Below are 17,218 nucleotides of genomic sequence, written 5' to 3' on the forward strand. Positions count from 1 at the left end.
CCAAGAATTATTGGATAGCAATATTTATTTTAGTATAGTATTTTTTTTTAGTATAATTTATGGGTAAATGTATGTTCTGTGGCTTCACAAGAGGCCCACTGGTAAATAAGCACTTACTGAAATATGCAATGGATGGACCAGATGGAGAACAATGATTTCATTTGGTACATTATGTACCTCAGAAATATTATGGTTTACCCTCATCTCTATCTATGTCCATATGTTTGATACAGTACTCTGTAGTTTCACTAATTTCTTGAACAAGACTTTACATTAGATCCTGGTATTGCAGATATTGAAAACAGTTGTCTTGGCTCACATGCTAATCTGATATGTAAAGACTAAAATGTGTCCAGGGACCAAATTAAAGTCATCACTATGAATGCTTCTAATGTCATGTTTCAGCATCTTAAATATAATAAACATTAATTGATATGGTAACTTACTAGATGTACTCGTACTTTATCTTTAGGTAACTGCAGGCTGCAGTTGTGATGCCTAAATAAATCGGTGAGACAGCCTGCCTTTGTGTCTCACTACCTGCTGACAGAATCATCTATTCTTGTCAGTGGGTTAGCCATTTGGCATACAATAATTGTAATACTAGGTCCCACACAATTAGAGAGGAGGTCTATGTTAGTTACAGCCGGACATGCTAGGGTTTATTTTGCTTTTTATTTTGCTTTTTTTTTAAATTTTGTATGCTCATTTGATAGCCAATATAACTGCTGCGGATTAGGTCTTTATAATTTACTGGCTGCTGTTTTACTAAATGCCACCGGTTTACCCCAGGAGATGGCTTCTACTACCTATTGCTGAGAATATATATATATATATATATATATATATATATATATATATATATATATATATACACACACACACTGACAGTCTGAGTCTGTGGAACTGGCAGCCATATTTGTGCAGAGGGATATTTTGAAAACAAGATAATGATTTCTAGCTACAAAAATTACACTCAGATGAATGCTTTAAAAAAAGGTTATAAACTTGCCATTTAAAAAAGGAAAAAAATAAACAAACGCCTTCTATATGGGATTCCTGGTCTCTTTAGCTCATAGATAGTTTTTCAATAGATGATGGTAAGAAAGTAGGTGCAGATTTTCCCATACAGAGATAAGCAAAAAAATAAAATAAAATCCTTAAATAAACCATTTTTTAAAAGTGAGAGGACCTTAGACCACACTCTCAAAACAGATAAATACACCTTTTTTTTACCTTGTTCTGCTACGATGGCTTTCTTAGGCTACCACAACTTCTATTTCCCAGGCTGTGAGCCAAGTGTGTGTGTGCCTCAATTCTTATAAGCCCCGACAACTACAGTCAACTAATTGGCTTGGTAGGCTAACACATGAAATGGCCTACAGAGTGACTGTCCTACCCAATACATAGTTACCTACTCCAGAACTCCGTTTCCTTTGTAGTAACCAATATTAACCAACACATCTTTTCAGTGCCATCAAAAACCATATTTCCTGTAGCTCTAAAAGCATAAAGGACCTAATTTACACAGTGTAAAATCCTCTTTCAAGATAGTGTGTCTAGATTTCCACCAAAGTGTAATGATGTGTGGAGGAAGATGGCAGTGTTTGAGGATAAATCAAAAGGTTGGGTTAGACATTTCAGCAAACACATCCAGCTGTTTCTCAAGATGTCTCTCCTTTTACATTTTTATGTGGATAATCAGCGGTCCTTTCAAACATGTTGTTTGTGTTTTGTAGAGAGGGCATCTGGTCTTAGGCTAGGTACACACTGGAGAATTTTCCGACCAATCTGTTATTTACAACGATTGTGCCTAGGACTGAAAGTCCAACCGGTTAGGCGATTCATGTACACACACAATTTACCTTCAGATCTGTGCTCTTCATCTGGTCCTATAGTCATTTACAAAATAACAGCACAATATGCATTCATTCATTTATTCCTGTCACACTGATTAACCGCCTTGTTATAGCTATCCACATGTCATAACGAATTTCTGTGACTCTGAAATGAAATATTCAGAATTCTCAGAAAGAATGAACTAACAAATTATTCCATCTACAGCACTCTCTACATTCAGTCTCCAGGACATGTTCATTGCCGGCATCGGCTGAAAAGACCATGACTCTATAGAGATGGTGATTGTGAGTGCATACACACTACACGATTGGAAGGTGGTTGGAACAAGATTATTAAACAGTACGACCAACCAAATGAAACGACAGTCGGCACTTTGGAACGACTGTCGTACATTGTGTAAGTATACACACTAAATAGATATGTGGCCAAGCGGTCGTTTTTTAGGGCATTGGCCGAATAATTGGCTGAAAAACCTCCAGTGTGTACCTAGCCTTAGAATAAACCTCCTAGTTGATAAATAGCAATCTGTAATCGGTAGGTTATAAGAACAGAACATAATAAAAGAGAATGATCATCGGAACCAAATAACTTGAACAAAATATGTTACAAGGTATATTAACAGCATATTCCAGCAGTAGACAATATGACATTTATTGGGGAAAGGGGGGGCAACAAAAGTGGACCTGGTGCCACAAGGGGGATACACATTACCTCTGTGGGCAAACATCAGGTTACAAGACCAGCAGTATAAAGGTTCCAAGAAAGTAAAACTGTATATTAACCTATGGTTGACTAGTCACATTGGTGAAAAGGCATCACCATCTTATCATGGGCTAACCAGCTACATAGTTTGTCCCATAGATTGTAAGCTTGTTAGCAGGGTTCTCTTACCTCTCTGTCTGTATGTATTACCCATCATCATAATCATTTATTTATATAGCGCCAGCAAATTCCGTAGTGCTTTACAATTGGTAACAAACATTAATAAAACACTACTGGGTATTACAGACAGACAGAGAGGTAAGAGGGCCCTGCTCGCAAGCTTACAATCTATTGTTTTATTAATGTCTGTTCCCAACTGTAAAGCGCTACGGAATCTGCCGGCGCTATATAAATAAATGTTGATTATGATGATGGTGATAGATGGCAAATGTGCACTCATTGTGATATCAGGATCACTTTGGGGGCTTCCAGTTGCCCTCCACTAACATATTAAGTAGTATCTGTGAAATGTCTCTTTATAGCACACTGGCCTTTAATACTTACACGACACGATATACTCTATTATGTCCTATTAACCAATGAGTTAATAAAAGAAATAAGCATTTACTTTACTCCTAGTTGGAGATATGTGGAACTGGCAAGTGTAAACATGCATGTATAAACAGAGAGAGGGCAGCATCAATGCCTTAGTGACATTTTGGAAAGGATACAGGGCTCTGCACTTTCTATAATTAGAACAGATACATCACACTTGTCATCTCAGCATTAACAAAAAGATCACAGAACTATGTAGCGATGCATTTAAAGTAATGATATATTCATTTGCTTTCATTTAGCATGCATGGTTACTTGCATTTTATAGGTTTCTCTATAGCACGTGCAACAAATTAGTTTTACAATGTGAAACTGCCACTTCTTAGTAGGAATACAAATATATGTAGAGTGAATGTGGTGCTAGTGTCTATATCAGTGATAGGCAACCTGAAACATTTCGGGGGCCACATGGTGCAGCCCTCAAACCTTCAAAAGGGCCGCACATTACCATTAATCTCAGTAATAAGTTAAAACGATGCATTTAATCAAAGAAGTAGACACCCATCTCTAATAAGATATCAGAAGGCATTTTAAACAAGTGTTACAAACGATAAAAAAAATTATATGACAATGAAGCAGGAAGGAACTGGGGCCTGAAGGTGAAGGCTCGGAGGTCAGCCTGTTGCCCAACATCGGTCTGTCTTCTAACACTGTACCTTCCAATCTGTTATTTGGGTGGGAAAAAGAAAATGAAGATTTGTGCCTCAATGCTACGCAAAATGAATAGCATGTGTAAGTGTGTGTAGCTATCTCCTACCACCGTGCTTGGAAAACCTATCATTTTGGGGATGAAGGTACAATGATGCAGCCACCTACCCATACCTAGCATTTATGTGACAACACATCTCATTTCTCATAACATTAGAATGAGTAACACTAATTACTTGAAAAGTTTTAATACAAAAGGTATGTATTGTAGTAACAATATATCTATGTATTACGTGTAAGACAATCGCAGCAAAATTTGCAGGGCTATTTTCAACAAAATGCTGTATTTGATACATTACCATTTTATTAACATTATTTAATGAATAAACAGTTTGTCCACAATGACATTATACACCACTTAGAAATTTGATTCCACTGATATTAATAAATGTATATTTTCATATATGAAACATGAAGATAAAATGCAATGTTCAGCATTACCCTGACCTTCCATTGTAGTTTTGTTAACAAATATAATTCAATATTATCCACCAGAAACAGTTACAGCCACTCCCACAAACTGTAGGCTATATACAAAGTGAATCTGATGAGGACAAAAACAATAAAATGACAAAACACAACATAGCAGTTTGAACAGTGTGAAGGTCATTTACGGAGGGCAACCCACCTAATGCATAGTACAAAATCAGCTATGGAATGGCCGCGTGTCTCTATTTGGGAGAGTACACCTGTATTTCAACCAAGACGCATGGGTTTATGGAACAGCATTAGTGGAAAAGCAGAAGTTTTCACAGGCTCGGGGGGAGGGGGGTTGAGTTTGTCACCATGAGGGAAATCATTCCTTGCAAAATATGGAGTAGGTGCACCCTTGTGACTACTTTTGTTGATCAGCACATAAAGTCTTTTTTTGGCATAGTGAAATTATTGAAATCTGATATAGGATGAGATGACGCATTTTTACAGATATTCCTTGCTGGGTGGAGGGGTGGATGGCCATTTCCACTAGTAAAAATTTGAATTTTGCACCAGGTCAGTGCTGGTGGTCTTTGGGTCTCTACCTTTACTTTTATAGGGACCTGTTCTGCTTCTCCGTGTTGCACTTTGACCTTAGCACATGTAATAGAAACTGTCCTGATGTCATCTCCCTCTCATGAATAATCTAAGCCAAAAAAGCTAACCCCAATACTGTGCTAGGAGAAAAAACGGAAAAGTTTATAATATTGAAAGGGATGGAACTGAAGTGGTAGATAGATGCATTTTTATTTCACATTTACACAGCACCCTAAAAAAAGAGAGATACTAGTAAACCATAAACTAATGAAACTTTATATTTAGATACTTTTAGATATTTTAGATTTTTGTTTTTTGTGGTTTTTATTTAAACATTGGGATGAAGTAATATTCGCCCATTCCTTCCTGCAAAATTGCAACAATGGATAGTAAATTTCAGGTCTTGATGGAATTAAGGTCAGCACTTAGACTGGGCACCTCAATGTTGTTACCTGGTTGGTGTGCAGCTTTTTTTCCCCCCTCCACGCATACCTATAAGTATTCAGGCCAATATTATTATTCTTTTCAGACCACAAGACTTTCTACCAGATCTCAGCATTATTTTGTGCCAACATAGACCTAGCTAGTGTTTCAATTCCAGGATGGTGCTAGTTAACAGACTGCACATCAGTTGTTCAAGACACACACACAGTGACCAGCCCATTTTTTTGGGATTAGAAATTGACACCTAAATCCCGAGGTATCAAATATTGATAAATAACTCATTTACTGTGATCAAGTGTCTTACAGGTGATTTATTTTCATTCATCTGCAACACAGAAATACCAGTCACATACAAAGCTAGTCAGAGAGCATTACATTAGAGCATGAGCTATTGCCTTGTTTAACAAGTATCATCAAGTATCTGTTTATATTAGCCCAAGGGCAATGTACAGTATATATGCTAATAGGAGTTAATATGATTGACGTTAATTGTGTTGTACCATACTGCACAGAATGAAGTATATGTATTTTTATATATAATTCCCTTGACTGTTTATTGAACTCTTTCTATTGCCCACCACTGCTCACCTATATTACCACATACCATACTACCAACCTACGCCCCTGTAATAAACGTGCTTAACTGTTTTTTCCACCACATTACTTGTATCTGGTAAGTCAAGCAGGGTTTTTCCTAGATCTTGGAAATCACTTATTATCGGCAGCAAGCATACTGAGAAGACCTGGGTGGAGGCAGATGCTAGACCATCGGCAAGTGACTTTCCAATTAATATTCCAATGGTCAATAACAAACAGTTTTACTATCTATGTATGCATATAATGCATATGCACAGTTTGGGACCGCTTCTCTCTGCTTATTTGAATCTGGTAACTTTATATAGACAGATAAGTTAATGCCCATGGGGGTGGAATTCTATTCCACCCGAATTAGTGCAGCCTTAAAGCTATTACCGTTATTACGGTAACTTTAACCTGGCTTTCTGCTCACAGCTCAAAAGCCGGCGTTGAAACTACCGTAATAACGGTAATTAAGCACATTGTTACAGTCATAACGATAATAATGCGCAGGCCGCATTACTTTTACCTGTAACACGGCCAATTGAATTCCCCCCATAGAGTCTAAGGGAACACTGCCCTTTGTGAAAAAGTAGCCATTAAAAATGTAAATGTGCTTGCTTTGGAAATTTAGAAAAAGAAAGGGTGTCCCAAGTTAGAGACGCAAGTGATAGACTTACACCCAATTAATGCTCATGCAGTTTTATATGTTGTGCTAGGTTTTGAGAAAAATAGACCTGGGGCTAGATTTACTAAGCTGCGGGTTTGAAAAAGTGGGGATGTTGCCTATAGCAACCAATCAGATTCTAGCTGTCATTTTGTAGAAGGTACTAAATAAATGAAAGCTAGAATCTGATTGGTTGCTATAGGCAACATCCCCACTTTTTCAAACCCGCAGCTTAGTAAATCTAGCCCCTGGTTTTTATAGGAAGTAAAGTGCATGAATTTCAAGATAAAGATGGGCTGTAGTTATTTCAATGAAATTCCTCTAGGTTGAGAGGGTACATTTATAAGGGCATAATCTTTATTCTGGGAGGGCGTCACTTTCCACCATATCGATGAATGAAGGGGGTGGTCTTAAGTGTATGTTACTGGGACATTAGAGGAACAATTTCCCATCATCCGCATTTTCAGATAAACCTGTAGACTTGTACAAGTAGGTGAATCCCCCTTTTACAATGGGCAAATCCAATATTAGGTGTGGACATGCACCTTCAAATGTCCTTGGCAGACAAAACAATCAGTGTGGCCCACATTTTTGTGCTTCAGAAATTACACATAACATCTTGGGGAAATATTTCAGCAGTTGTAAGCAGGGGCGGGCTGGACCGGGGGGCAGCGGGCACCCGGGCCGCTCAGTCTAACGGCTGTTCGGGCCGGCCGCCTCCCCCTGTGGATGAAATTTTTTTTCCAATAGTACCGGCGGCCACATCCGATGGGGCTGCGTCAGCGCACAGACGGCCGCATCATGTAACACACGATGCAGCCGCGTCATAAAGACGCAGCCGCCTGTGCACCCCCCGGGCTGAAACCTGTCAGCCCGCGCCTGGTTGTAAGCAACGTCCCTTTTACTCAGTTACATTTCAATATACTCCCCCTTGTGTTTCATCAGCATTACATTTCTTACTTACTTATTTCACTTGTTATCCCGTTATGTTTATATCAAACAATAAAATATATGCATAACTAAGATCAGGAATACAGCAGATTTTATTTTTTTTTAAAAAAGAGAGGATTTTCACAACAAAAAGTCATAACGCAAAACTGGATTAATAAGGAAGCACTTATTTACAGAAAAGGTGATAGATCAATGTGTGATATTCCTCCTATCCCAGCAGGGACCCCATTCAGTGACCCTATCCTGCTAACGTAGGCCTTTCTTCAAAACAGATAACTTGTTGCCAGTAATCGTCCTTGGATGAATGGGAAGTTCATTGAGGAGATGTTATGACAATATTGGCGTTCGTTTAAACCAGCCAATCAGCAGGACTGGATTGTTACAGACCGGTGGGTCCACAGGATATGGATGAACTCTGAACTCCGAGTTAGTGATATTCTGTGTTATTTTTTAACAAAAAAAAAAACTTACTTGATATGACACCCATGTTTACGCCTGCATATAGCACTACACTATCTACTGAAATTATTGCTCACATGTATAACATGATATAAAGCTAGTTGGCTTGTCCAAAAAAACTATTTCCAAATGAGTGTCACTGTTTACTTTGGAAACGCCTTTTCTTAGGATTATGACTCAGAGAGGAAAGAGGAAAAGAGGATTTGTTGTGCATCAAATTTGTTAAGTATCTTGATAGCAGTTTTAAAAACACTATACTAATTGGTGAATATAATGTTCCATAAAGCCATTGCCCCCTTCCGTAAACACTGTGACCAGTTGTCTAAAATAAACATTTAATATATTTCAAAGGCTTGTAACATTACAGTGAAAATTGCATTAAAAACTTTCACGATGCAAAAAACTTATTTAAAAAAAAAAACAAAAAAAACGTTCACGATGCAGATGGATTTGCAATCTTTTGGGCCAATTTGGTTACTTTTGAATGAAAACAATTCTTTTTTATTGGATTTTGGAAATGTTGATAGAATCCTCAGCCTATCACCACATTCTGTATGTGCAGACACTGGCAGAACATTTTGGGTATGGTCCCCAGCAAATGACTAGATATGTGCAAATATGAGTGGGGATATATCTACAGGCTCTACTTTACAAGGCCACATCATGTAAAGCAAGTCTACGCATTCATGTTGAATTCTTCAGTGTGTACTATTTGTTCCATTAGCAGCAGCGTATAAATGGAACTGACAGATGAAATGAGGAGATTGGGAGTATGATGCAGATGGAATATTTTGGGGTGCAATGAAGTGGGTCAGCAGATAGTGGAGATTGCATGGGGCCAGAGGTTTGGTGAGATGTCATCATCAGAAAAGAGGACATATGAGGAGGATTTGTTGGTGTGAGGTTTGTTTCTGTTTATGTTGGCCGGTGAGTGTGGTGGATACAGACTAGTAAGGAGGGATGTAGTGAAGGGGAAATAATATCAGGAGAGAGAGAAATGGGATGCTGGAGAGAGGAGAGGAGCTCAGAGAGAAGGGAGGTGAAAGTGAGCAAAAGAAAGACATGTAAATGTAGCAAATCGAGCGTGTGTATGGTGGAGTGATATCTGAACAAGGATTGGCTATGGTAGGTATTGAGAGAGTGGGGAGGATAAGTGATTCAAGGTGTACAGGGCAGTGGAGGAGGTGGAGGTTCATTTACCGCCCCTTGGAGAAATCAAATTGACAACCTCTACAGCTTGAACATGAGGTCCAGGATACTTTGGCCCAGTTGGTCCAGCAGCCAAACAGAGGTGGCAATACAATCACAGTTGTGCTCAGTGAGCAGATGAACAGATATGGAAAGTGCAGTGACAGATGAGCTCAGTGGGTCCAGCAGCTGTATAGCGATGACAGTTCAGTAGATGCTTGAAACAGGCTTGTTTGATGTGATCAAATGGATAACCTATAACACATTTGGCATCTCTGTGCTCTGAGAAGTAGGGTAGATTCAGATTCAGTTGGTTGTGATGTGATTAGTACGCAATCGAATAATAATTTTAGCAAACATGCAAATAAGTTCAATCTATTTATTTTAGTTAATATTAAACATAATGTGGTGAAAAAGTTAATTAAAGTATCCAACATATTAATCACATTAAATTTGTAATCATTCTGTTCGCAATCGCATGAGAACGTTTCCGTTGTTATTTATGTTGCTTTTGCACCTTGCGAACACTAGTTATGAATAATATCACCTTTTAATACACCAAATAGCTAGTTTACAGGGATCATAATAATAAAAAAAAAAGTTTACACAGGTCTAGAGGCAGGAATCTGAAAAAGGACACCTTGCAATCTCAAGGAATAATGACCAGAGGAATTCACCAATACCATGTCTTGTTCTTGGGAGGTCAAGACCCTTCGACCTGTGAATACCTCAATACTGTAACTGTGTATGTCTGTGATGTCACTGCTTTTTACTACAGGACTGTGTATAAATTGTTCACCTCTGACTTTGGAAACTAGAGCGTTCTCATAAAAGCTTGTGTTAGTGCTTACAAGCGCATGCATACCAAACTTTGTCTTGATAAACTATTGTGATTAAAACCTATGTGCTTTGGAACCACAGCGACTGCATTGGAGAATCTTTATTGCAAACAATAGATCATAGTTGCCTACTCTCCCGGAATGTCTGGGAGAGCAGGACAATATCCCGGGTCCAGCTCACCTCGTTTGTAAAGTGGGTGGGGGCAGGGCTAAACACTTCAACCTGGTCCGCCCCCATCTACCGATAGGCTGAAATGGGCAAAGATTGAGAGGGGGCATAACCTGACGGCACGATTCACGTGGCCACACCCCCAAGATGGAGCCCCCTCCCGGACAGCTGGCTGCAAAGGTTGGTAAGTATGCAATAGATACAGACGTAACACCTTCCAAGCACTTTATAATTCTTTACTAAGTTACATCAGACTAAGGGCAACATCAGATGGGCGTTTCGGAAAGCAGAAATTTTCTCACCAGTAAATCATGGCATTCTAAAGCAAAGATAGACTCATTCAGGCCTTAAGCTGTTCTCCTGTCACATCATAGCTATTCTGCTGCCAAAGCACTGTATGTAGCTTATGATAATGGAATAGTTATGGTGTGACAGGACAGCGATCCTCATTTTCTTTAATCTTATGCTGATTAAGCGCATCCTCACTTTATAACAGTGGTTTCCTGGTCAGAAACTTAAGTTAGAAAATACGTATCTAAAACTGCACATAATCTCCCGCTACACCACTGCTCACTCCCTGCACTTTTTTGTTAATGGGCTACTCAGGGCTAATTAAGGGTTCAGGCCGCCCTAGGCTAATACACTTGTAACGCCCCCTCGACCTCCACACCAGGCTCATCCTTCATTTAAAATCCGATTTCCTTCACCTTACACCAATATTTATATTCCTGTGGTTTTCAAAACTCAGTTCCACTTGGCTTTTTAAAAGGGCCACGGGAATCTTTGTCATCATTTTGTCTTTATTAAAGTTAGAACTGTATACAGAATGGAGGCGTGAACAAGTGCTATTAAGGGTAAAGGGGACTGTCACTCCTGCATCCTGGTCTATCCTACTCGCTTATCCTCAAGCGCCCACCCAAGGATGAGTTATTGTTTTCAGCTTTTACCGTGGGAATATGTTAAGATAAAGATCTTACTACACTTTTCTTTCTTGTTTTCTTTTTACTTTGGAGCACAACTATTGTCTTTTAATTTATCAACTATTCTATTTTAAAATTAATTTCAGTTTATACCTCTGTCACAATTTTGCACTCCCAAAATTTGTCTTGATGATATTATTTTCTCCTTTTTGTATTCCCCATTTCTAATTGTATCTTTGCATCGGTTAATGTTTAATCGTATGCACGCTTTGCGCTTAGTTGTGGTGTTAATGTATTTTGTCAATTGGAGCACATTTAAATGTCTGCGTATGCATTGCTAATAAATTATTGTGTTAACTTTTGAAACCACCGCAATTGTATTGGACAAGCACTTATTTACGACTCCAACACTTCTCACCTCCAAGATCCTTCTGAAACTTGCTGACTTGATATACGCGCTAAAGGAATGTGCTGCAGTCCTTAGTTTGTAGCTGTTTGCAACTAAATGTTTGTACAGTCCGCAGTTTGGCAGCAACTGAGCCACATTAGTTGTTAGACGTGCAACAATAAGACATGAGTCGTTTCCAAGAATATATCGTACAGTATGATGGCTGATTCTGGAAGATACAGCATTAGGTATTTCCAAACTGTGCAGATGTTTTTTTTGTATTTAATTTTCTTGTTACTTGGATTTTCTCTGTAACCATGCTAACTGTATAATTCTGGCAGCGGTGAATGCCTTAAGTTTCTAATTCTTGGACTACTCTCTGCTGCTCAAAATTGACAAATTAGTAGTAAGAGTACCAGAGTAGAGACTGGAAGATATAAACCACAGGTGGCAGCAACACCTTGTGAAAGTCTAGATCTGCTAGTTGTGCAGTATAGTCACGTATAAATTGTATATACCTACAAGTAAAGCATATTTCACAGATTAGTCTTAGGGCTCAATCACATAGAATTTACTCACGCCGAGTTCCAAATGGAACAGCATGTGAGAAAAGTGATCTGGAAATACTGCAAGCAACAGAATTATTAATCCTGGTACTTGCATATACAGTACATCTGTTGTTCATATGTGTGGCAGTACAAACTACAGGCAGGCCAGCATGTTAGGAAATTGTGCACACACAACTTTCCAGCATTTTGCGGTATGCCAGAGATTATGGTGCAGCGATTGTAAACCGCAGGTGCGCTGTCTCATCAAAGCTCATATCTGATTGGTCGTAACAAACTCCAGCTATTTACATCATGTTAAAAAATATAAAGCTACAAGGTCATCTAATAAAAACAATGAAGCCCAGATTGAAATGTTTTACAAACCCAGGCCGCGTTTATTGCCCCCTACCACAGAGCTAAATTGCCCATGGCCATCACACTCCATTGCATAAGCAAGAAATGTATTCTATTGATAACTTAAATGATTGCAGATTTTTGTTTATGCTAGCAGTCGGATGTACACTTCACTTGCAGACAAACTCCTCATGACAATAATCTAAAGCACGTAAAATATTTGTATTCAGTGCAGGAACTGTGCCGCAAACCTAAGTGTGTTCAAGGCAGCTGCCTCTTCTACCAAAATATTCTGCTGGTCAGTCATTTTGCAAAGCTCCACCCTCCTGTCCCTTAGTTGATTATAAGGACAGACATTAACACATTAGGGTCGGAAAAGCTGCAGGTGAGGTCACAATGGAAATAGGTGAAATATTTCTACTTGCTAATGGGGCTAAATAATTGCTTTCAACACAGGAACCTTTAATGTCAGTCATTACTCACATGCTGTTAGTGGTCCTTTTTTAGATAACCCATTAGCCTATAAGTGTGCTAGTTTATTCAATTTTGGCAATAAATATGAGCATCTTGACTTTGTGCCAATTCATTTATTGCATCAGAAAAAGGACATTTACAGAAAATATCATAATGCTGACACTTTTTTTTAGGTTAATAAAGCTCCAAAAACATGGGGACCGGTCACATATATGTACATGTTTGTTGACCACCTAGTATATACAATTTTCTAAACTGGTGAATGCCCTACGTCAGCGAACGGACTCTCAGGGGCTGCCCAGTGCAGCTGTATTTCCTAGGGCTGCATGGTTTTCCCTCAGGGTGTGGGCTGAAAACCATGGGTGTGACGATACAGAGGGGACATGTAAGTGGAAAAACCAATCAAGAGATTGTGGCTTCTGATTGGTCCTTCCACTCACAAGCCTTCTCTACCACTTTAAAATGGTGAATAAAATAGATTTGCAGGTTCTATATTACAGTATTGGTGGAGCCTCAGGAGAAAATAGCTGCACGGAACTGCCCCTCAACCTGCACTATTGGCAACCTTAATGGTCCTTTGGAGAATTTATAATTAATACAATGCTAAGGTCAAATATATCAAAAAAGCTGATTGGATGGCTGCCACATAATCTCTGCTCAAATTCACCTCAAGTTAGCTTAAATAACTGTGGTTTAGTTTTAGCTTGATAATTGTATTTTCTTTTGGTATAACTGTTAGGACAGTAGGTTCTTTCATAATATTGAATCATCCTTAATAATTACATTGATAAGTTTTAAAGGACAACCATTCAAAACAAGCCATGTACAGTATAACGTGCACATGCTGCATTTGAACTAATTGCAGTACTGCCATGCAACATATCTAATGCGTATCAATCTACTATTACATGGCTGAGTTGGTAACCCTGGTGTTTGTTGGTAGTGCTCAATGTTTTTGCAAAAAGTGATTATAGGTGATCTCTTGACAGCATTTTTTGGCAGCTATCCCTTCCATATTTGTCAATTCAGCATTATAATGCATAGGTACCTCTGCTGTCTAGTCTCCATAATCATCTCTAAGCGCAGAAGGATTAAATGACCTGACACTTGACTATAAATGACAGCTGACTGGTTGAATGGATGAGTACCATGACCATTCAATTAGCAACCGTCTATCACTTTCTAAACCTGCATTGGATTCCCCAGCACTCAGAAATGATTATGGAAGCTGGCCAGCAGAGTTCTCCAGTAATAGTAAACACTGGGAACCTCCTGACTTGAGCAAATAGCAAGAATCCCAGAGTAGGGACCTCCACCAAAGGACTAGCATGAGGCAAGGGGGGCAGGGGAGTTGAGGGCGTGTTCTTGTGTATTTTATTTTTAAGAGATGTATATAAATAGGCAAAGGATGTGATGTAAAACAAATATATATGTTGTAACATACAGTACGGATAACTGGAAAGTGAATTATTGGGTACTATGGCTGTGTTATGGACTTTCACAATAATAAGGTAAAGTTCATTGAGCAACATTTGGCTGAATTTCTAAGTAAATTAATTTATACCAGTGAATGCTGAATGGAATCAAACATGCATTCAATCTACAGGAGGGATTTACTAAAGGTGTACATTTTATCTTAGCTTCATGGATCTGTGTTTCAAAGCCAAATCAGATTAGATAGAAAAAGAAATGAAGCAGACATTGGAAACAGAGGAGATCTGTGAAGCTGGTTTAAATGTCACTCATTAAATACTCAATAGATGCAAAGTTGCATATGTGTTTTACAGGGGATCTGTTTTAATTGACAAGTATTACAAAAAAAAGGGGAGAAAAAGAAAAGGAAATCTGTGTGCTTTGGAGATTGTAGTGATTTGAGAAAATGAGACCTTTAGTTTTGCCAATTGTTTCCTCACAAGGAACCCTCTAAGTTTTACTAATGCAAAACAAGTTGATGGTTTGCCATAAATACAATAAATCGGTCCCCTCTGTTGTTTCACCAGATTTCCTAAGACAACAATCTTTCAACAACTTAGAGGATTCCATTTTACCTTCACTTGTAAAATTAGATTTGGCTTTCTTCCCATCCCTGACTGGATAGGGAGAAGGTACACACAGATGCTCAAGTTGGGGACAGATATGCACATTAGAAAACCATCAAGACGGTTGTATTTTCACAATATAATTTACCCTTAACAGTATTGTGGTGGTTGTAGCTGTATGCTTAAAAAAACATTAATTGTTGTAACATTGATTATCTTTCAATGCTGGTTGTATAAATCTAACATTAAAACAACAAAGTTTACTCTGTTACTTCATCCCAATTCCATGTTTTCAAAGTCTGAAAACCTATTGCTATAAAGTATTGGGATACAGTACAGCTTTAATAATGTATCCCTATTTGCTCTAGCCTGGAAAACAATCAAAAATGACAAACCTTTACTATTCCTGGTGCCAGCGTCCTTCCTGAAAATGAGAACACTAACCTAAGGACTGGAGAGATTTTCCAGTGCTACCTACACACCATTACACAATTTGGGAACATTTCCTCGATAGGATTGAAAATCCGATGCAAGTGGAAACATGTGCCATCTAATTAACCAATTTAACCAATTTTTAAGTCCGGAATATTTTGACATTCCAGTTGTAGCTGCATAACTGTACCATGCCAAAAGCTAATTGCAGCTGAACGATCCGCCCAGGCACAGGGGGAGTGTCTCTGTTTTGCAAACTTTCTGCCACACTAACGCAGGCAAGGTATAAGTAATGCAAATAAGCACATGCAACCAACACAACCAAATTGCTACACATAGTAATAATAATGAAGTATAGAACATTAGAAACATAATGACATAATTTCCAGCTACATGTATAGAAAACATGAACAGCGTTTACAGTATTTAAAATGCCTATGTGCATACACAAGGATACCCTGCATTAGGTGTTATCCTTACAATGCACTACTAAGACTGAATACACAACATCATTTTGAAAGTATACCCATATTACAAGAAATGCAAAAAAAATATTTTTTTCTCTTTACTTGCCTTTTGGCAACTTCTGTGCATCTCCAAGGTGTGCAGAAATAATTCCACAGAGAAGCAGGAAAAAGAACCTTGAAATCATGATTGCAACGCTCCAGCTCAGTGACAGATGCTGGTATGCTACACACAGCAAGGTAGCTAGAGTTTAAACTTCTCTACTTCCAGTTACAGGGGCTGTAACTTTGACAGAGCTAAGTTTAGGTAGGCGGGGACATGACGACATCCCCTGTCTCTAAAAATGTTCGATTTGATTTGCATAAGTGTAATAATATCAGATGGCTTATGTAATCATACTCTGGATTCTATTAAACAGTGTAAGAAGGAAGGCTGCATAAGAAACAGCAGTGGCTATTTCAATCATTTTAAATCGGGCTCATGCACCTTGTTTGTATTATTAAACGACAGCTGCGATAAAATAGATACTGAAATTAGGAAATGCAAATATTAAATATGATATTTGAAGGTACTTGTAGTCAATATAGTAGCTTATATAGCTACTGAAAATCTGTAAATTGCATATCTATAGAAACCTATCTTTATAAGAACTTATGTATCCAGCATTGTTCATTACCGCATAGCATGATAGTTTTAATGGTATATTATATTATATGTATTAAAATAAATCATTTACAACGATGCAATTTTTTCTGTGCCAAATTGACAGTTACCGTATTTCCCCATGTATAAGACGCTCCCATGTATAAGATGCACCTGTATAAATTATGTGAAAAAATTGAGAATAATGTTTATAGGCGCATATTCAATTGTTGGCGTTACTGGCCAAAGTAACGCGGTGCGCGTAAATACAGTTATTATGGTACCTTTCACGCTGGATTTCAGCTCGCGGCTCAGGGATAACGGGTCGTGTAATAACGGTAATAATTTTTACGCCGTGGAAAACGGGAACAATTGAATATGCCCCATAGTCTTTTGCAGAGTAATTGGTGACTGTAAAAAACATTATCCTCCTTTTTTTTTTACAGAGTAATTGTGCAACAGGTACTACAGAGAGGAGAGACGGAGTTCTAACCCTATTGCTAATTCTGCCTTACCCTGTCAGATGCTTCCTCTGTCCAGTAAAGTCTTCTTTCTTCTGTCCATTCTGATCCTGATGCTGGAAAGTTGCTTACTGCCCTCTTCGCGATGACTGGATGTCCAATCAGGACTTAGACAAAGTCCAGATTGGACAAAACACCAAATGCAGAAACCGGAAGTGTGCGTTCCAACTGAGGTTCACGCACCATGTCCGGTCATCGCGAAGAGGACGGTAAGCGACTTTCCAGCATCAGGATCAGAATGGACAG

At 38.5% G+C, this 17,218-nt stretch overlaps 1 protein-coding gene across 30 annotated transcripts in view; it reads right to left on the reverse strand.

Moving 5' to 3' along the window:
• ABI3BP (ABI family member 3 binding protein) overlaps nt 1–16,078 on the reverse strand; it is a 310,231-nt gene extending 294,153 nt beyond the window's left edge. For 18 of the 30 annotated variants that reach the window (XM_075194860.1, XM_075194867.1, XM_075194850.1 and 15 more), the window contains exon 1: nt 15,918–16,074. In XM_075194860.1, the coding sequence (XP_075050961.1) occupies nt 15,918–15,996 (79 nt within the window). In that variant the 5' untranslated portion in view covers nt 15,997–16,074. Of the gene's footprint in view, nt 1–15,917 lie in introns of all 30 variants that reach the window. The other 12 variants (XM_075194872.1, XM_075194877.1, XM_075194873.1 and 9 more) reach the window with 3 other exon arrangements.
• Between the last annotated feature and the right edge of the window lie 1,140 nt (nt 16,079–17,218).

This window comes from Mixophyes fleayi, chromosome 2, assembly GCF_038048845.1.
Source record: "Mixophyes fleayi isolate aMixFle1 chromosome 2, aMixFle1.hap1, whole genome shotgun sequence".
Lineage (NCBI taxonomy): Eukaryota > Metazoa > Chordata > Amphibia > Anura > Limnodynastidae > Mixophyes > Mixophyes fleayi.